This window comes from Microtus ochrogaster, chromosome 18 (genome assembly GCF_000317375.1).
Source record: "Microtus ochrogaster isolate Prairie Vole_2 chromosome 18, MicOch1.0, whole genome shotgun sequence".
NCBI lineage: Eukaryota > Metazoa > Chordata > Mammalia > Rodentia > Cricetidae > Microtus > Microtus ochrogaster.
Window position 1 is genome coordinate 14119893 of NC_022020.1, and position 5776 is coordinate 14125668.

At 40.6% G+C, this 5776-nt stretch overlaps 1 protein-coding gene across 10 annotated transcripts in view; it reads left to right on the forward strand.

Annotated features, from left to right (window-relative positions):
• The window catches only part of Dtna (dystrobrevin alpha), a 370950-nt gene that overhangs the window by 239382 nt on the left and 125792 nt on the right, over positions 1–5776 (forward strand). For all 10 annotated transcript variants that reach the window (XM_026783424.1, XM_026783428.1, XM_026783427.1 and 7 more), the window contains exon 3: positions 1195–1262. In XM_026783424.1, coding sequence (XP_026639225.1) covers positions 1196–1262 — 67 coding nt within the window. In that variant the 5' untranslated portion in view covers position 1195. The remainder of the gene's footprint in view (positions 1–1194; positions 1263–5776) is intronic.

Here is a 5776-nt window from a genome sequence, read left to right on the forward strand (position 1 = left end):
GAGAGAACGAGCTAACCTTAAATGCTGTGGGCTTTCTAAACCTTAAAACTCACTCCCTAGTGACATGATACACCTCCTCCAACAAGGCCACACCTCCAATTCCTTCCCCCCCAAATTCCACCAAGTAGAGACCAAGTATTCAAGTGTTCGAGCATATGCTTTATAGGGAGACCATTCTCATTCAAATCACCACAATGGCTGTATTTAGTTATAGCATTTGGACATATGCTGTTTAGTAATTTTTAAATTAGTATAAGCACCAGCACATACCAAGCTAAGATTAGCTGGTTATGGTCAGTGGTAATGTCAACCAGACTGGTCTGAGGGGTTGCTGTATGTCTGTGGCAGAGACAAGCTTATTGCAAGCAATCAGACTTCTTATACCCTTATCAGAAACAGAATATAACTGTGGTTGCTAGGAAGAATAAATACAATTGTAGTTGCCAGGATACAATGACATTTGCAAGCTGTACAAGGTACACAAGGTTAATGTCTAAGACTAATTGTCCAGCCAAGCTTCTGAATGCTCTGCTGACTTCTAGGGAATGCAGAGATGCACAGGAACCCTGAATGTTTCACTGTCTGAGGGAGTGCCCCGGTTTCTCAGAAACTGAAAGGCACACAGTGCCCCAGGAGGCGCAGACTCTAACCTGAAAGACCTGTCATCCATGCCTCTCCAGGCAGCTAGGCCAGGTCAACTTCATGGTTCCCCTCATGTTAGGAAAGAAAGCATTTCTATCCCTTTCAACAACTATATGACATATGGGAAATATGCACAGTAATCTAAATGAATGATATATTTTATTTATAAATGTATAAAAGTACAAAGAAAATACTTTTGTGTGTAGTTTATATGTTTTAGGGGGTCCATATAGAGGCCCTAAGTTTAGATCAAGTGTCTTGCTACAGGAATCCCCTGTCTCTATTTCCCAAGTAATGGGAATAGAGGCAGCAGCCAGGCCTGTCCTGCTTTTCGTTGGGTTCTAAGGATCCAAACTCTTCACAGTCTTCATACATACAGGCCAAGTGCCTTACCTACTGGGCCACCTCCCCAGCACCCAGTACTCTGAAATAAACAAGTTCAGTGGATGATTTTTGTCTGTGGCCCAAGTGCGTTTAATGTGCTTACCTAGAAATTGCTGTCTGTCTGCTTCGCATGAGACTGACGCATGCTGTCCCAATTTTGTCCCACAGAATGATTGAAGATAGCGGGAAAAGAGGGACTACCATGGCAGAGAGAAGACAGCTGTTTGCAGAGATGAGTGAGTATGGAACTTTAAAGGAAACTCCCTTCACTGTTCATTGAATATTCATGGGAAAGCCAGAAATAACCATGTAGTCCTGAGAGCATCTGGGTTTCTCCGGAAAATCCCCAGTTCCTTGCATAAATATGCGCTTGGCCGTTTCAGCCTCTTGTTAGGTGAGAATTAAATTAGTCGGGGACTTATAATCTGATTCTCACTCTGTATTTCATACATTAAAAAATTGTTTCTGGATCTGTATATTTACACCCAAGCAGAAACGCCTGATGACGTTACTCAGTGTTGACTTTAATACAGTCCACTGGGATCTGAAGCCTGCACTCCCTGGCCAAGTGGCTGCCATAGCATGAAAGCAGAGGAAAACATCCTTGATGTCTTCCCTGGAAAATGACATAATACATTTACTAAGTGGGCATGCTGACCAAACTGGACCAAAGAAAGATAATACTGTAAGCTGTCATTTGGTCCTCCTTTGGAAGGCAGGCTATCTCAAAACCATTAAAATAAAAACAAAGGCTGAGAAGGATTTGAGCAGTCGGGGTGACAGAGGTTAGGAGCCACAAACGCTGGTGGTGTTCCTATGGCTGGCCTGCAGATGCTCATGATGGCTGCACGGCTGCTGCTGGTGGCATCTCCCTTACAGACCACTTGGTTGTTCATAAAAGGAGGAGAAACATCCTTCTCAAATTAAATGTTATAAAGGGAAACATTTCAGTTCTTTTGTTCTGTGAGTTTTGTTTTTTAAGAGTGCTCAGGAATGGCTTGTAAACTCCTTCCCTTAGGAAGGAAAAGGGACAGGAAAAAAGGTACACAGAAAATGGGATATGGTTGGCAGAAATGGCAGTTGGGAAAAAAGTTCCCGGTAATAGGGGTGAAGGCAAATCATTTCCCAATCATATGCCGGCACTCCTGCAGTGTTGTAAGTAGCTAAGAGAAGTAGAAGTGACGTGGGGACTTCTAGACATCCGCTGGACTTCTGTATGTACAGAGGGCTTTTTTGTTGGTTTTTTGTTTTGTTTTGTTTGTTGGTTGGTTGGTTTGTTTTGTTGTTTTTTTTTTTTCTTTTCTTGTTATTGTTTCTGAGACAGGGTTACTTTGTGTAGCCTTGGCCATCCTGGGACTCAGTCTGAAGACCAGGCTGGCCTCAAACTCACAGGGATCCACCTACCTCTGCCTCTGCCTCCAAAGAGCTAGGATTAAAGACGTGCACGACCAGAGTCTGAAGTGTCTGTGAGAGTATCAGCTGAGACTCTCCAGTATCTCCTGCTGTCATTTGGCACCGCCATCCTTTCTTCTGCAATACTGAGCCCCAGCAACTGCGGCTTTTTAGTAGGCACGCATCTGGTTATGATCTGCCAAGGTCTTGGTTAGACCAGAGGAGTAAATTTTAATAAACTACTATACTGCTGTCAATGATGTGTCACATCTTTCAAATTTTCTACAAGGAACAGATATTTTATATTATCCCCATCAAAAAATAAATAATTAAATAAGTAATGGGATATTAGTTAGCTAGACTAAATCTTTCTACATGGATCAGAACAGCATAGTGTGTACCACATATAAACAGAATTATTTTTAATTAAAAACAAAGTTTTTAAAGGAAAAATACCTGTTTGCATAACTAAAATACCAGGGGGGGAGTTAAAGAGCAATGTCTTTGGTGGAGAAAGCTTGCCTTAACTTCTGAGCAAACTCCATCATCAGCAAATATTCTACCAGACACAGAAAAATTATTAATATTTTCTATAAAAAAGAAAATATGTCAAATCTTTTAACTTGCTGTAGGTGGAGACTGCTTATTTGTTCCTGACCACCCAAGACCCAAATAATCACACAAAAACTATATTAAGTACAACACTGTTTGGCCTATTAGCTTATGCATATTTCTAGCTCACTCTTCTTAAATTAACCCATTTCTATTAATCTGTGTATTGCTACTAGGCTGTGGCTTACAAGTGCCAGCAGCTACGTGATGTCTCCTTGACTCTGCTTACTCTCTATATATATCTCTGTTCAGATTTCCCACCTGGCTATATTCTGTTCTACCATAGGCCCAAAGCAGACTCTTTATTAACCAATGGTAATAAAACATATTCACAGCATAGCTAGGGGAAGCCCACATCAACTTGCCTTTGGAATACTAAATATTCAGCAGTTGGCACATTCTAATGATTACAAAAGTATGCTTACTTAATGGTTTGAGCAATACTTAACTAAGTTTCTTCCCTATCTGGTGCAATTCCTGGCACAAGTAAAAAGCAATGTTATACATGTCTACAAAATTAAAACTCTACTCAAGGAAAACGACATAAATCTCATGTTGAAGAAGCAGCAGCCAGACTTGTTGATGCTCACCTGTAATCTTAGCACCAGGCAGGTAGAGGCAGGAGGATGGGGAACACAAAGTCATCCTTGGCTATATAATGGGTGGGAAGCCAGCCTGGGCTACCTGAGATTCTGTCGAGAGAGTGGAAGACAGGGAGACTTGGGAGAACTGCGAATCTATTATGTTTCCCGTTTCCTAAGAATGCCGCAGGATGCCACGAGGCTTTCTTACACAGCTTTGTGAACTCTACTGAGGAATGATTAGAATAAATAAGCCAGTCAGACTTATTTATTTATTCAGACTAGGTGTCTCTCTTCCCACATGGGCTGGAGACTCAGATACTGGCCAAGGCCTGTGAATGGCTGGCTTTACTGGTCCTTTGGTTTCACTAGCATTTTAGCTCACCACTGAGGCGCCTCCTCAGCAGGGAAACAATTGCCGGAGCCCAAAGGGAAGAAGCACTGTTGTTGGGTGAACTTTCACACAGACTAAGACGATCTTCTTGGCATTATGTTAAAATAGCCAAAAATAAAACATCTTCCAGGAATCTGTGATGTTCAGAAAGCAAAAACAGGACTAGGAATTCATACAAGTGGCTAATTATATTTCATCTAGAAACAATTCATTTTTTAAAAAAAGAAAGTGGTGAAGGGGAGGCCGATTTGTTGTTCTGAATATTATAGTTGTGAAAGAATAGTTTCATCTCACGATTACACAAGCTAAACGGGCAACTAAAGACTTACGAAAGTGTTTCAGTAAAAACAAAAGACTACCTCCTGCATCAGAAGGGTTTGTGCTCTGGGGTTGGTCAGTGGGATTAGGCCACCTGATTACTAATGATGACAATTTAGATGTTGGGCTCTTCTTCCAGGAAGACTGAGGGACAGGGGCCCATCTCTCTCAATGATTACTTTTCTGGGGCTGATATCCAGGTCCTTAGAAAGACACCAGGGTGGTGAAAAACTGGCAAGAGACTGAGAAATTTATGTCTCAAAGTACCCTAGTTAGGATTAACAATGAAAAGTTCTGAAGTTAAATGCTCAGGGAAAATGAGAAACCTAAGGCCTAAAGGCCTGAAGAAATATTTCTAAAGTTAGGCCTAGGAAGGGAAAGTTTCAGGCCCAGCTGGCATACATGTTTATTTAACATATATTCCTGAACATGGCCTGCTCAGTCTGTATAATGTTATTTGCCTACACGCTCTCAATGCTGACCATTTGGTATTGGATAACCAGTTGGTGCACTCCTCAGTGGAGAGTCCAAATGGACAAATCTACAAACAACTCCTACACCTAAGGCTCAGGGAACACTGTGGAAGAGGATCCAAAAGACTGTAAGAGCCAGAGGCTCAGAGAGTTTGTCTCCTAGGAATGTCAGAAGCTACATCCATAAAGTCTCACTAATGTGACTGCCTAAACCTGAGCTGAACAAAGACAACAATAGATCTGCCAAAGTGGACAAGGAAAGTCCACAAGACTTCAACCCTAAACAAAGAATCCCAGGCAACTAAGGAATTCCTTCATCTTTTAGGAACCTTTACTCAGGCAAAAATGGGATCCTTCGGAGTGTAGAGGAAAAAATTTCAGAATGAATCCCATATGAAGCAGAACTAGAATTTATTTTAAAAAGAAATGGGCTCAGGGATAAATAAGACATGTTCAAGAGTATAGGTGCAAGCTTCTCAAAGAATATAGGGACTTAAGTAGTGATTGCACTTAGGACATTATCTCATTCCTCCTCTTCATCTCTTTTATATATAACACACACGCATGCATTCAATCAGTCATCAGGCATAGCAAATTGTTCAGGAACATAATTTATAGGTTCCATTTTCATGTTGTAAATATTTGTTGAATGAACTTTTTAAATGAGCAAGATGTCTAAGAATATAAGAATACTTTATGTAAAATATTTTATAATGAGCTATCAAAACATAAATGGCAAACACATGTAGAAGATGTAAAACTTTCCGTGTAATAAAACAAATAACAAAACTAGAAGACTCGTTGGTTGGTTGGTCGGTTTGTGGATTGGTTTGATGAATGAATAGGAGGAAAGGGAGAAAATTAATGAGAAAAATAAAGGACATTGAGCCTATAATTAGAGAACCTAGAGAAGCTAAATAAGAAGGAGAACCCAAAGAAAAACATATAGTCATCCTCCTAAATATTAACCTTCATCAGGC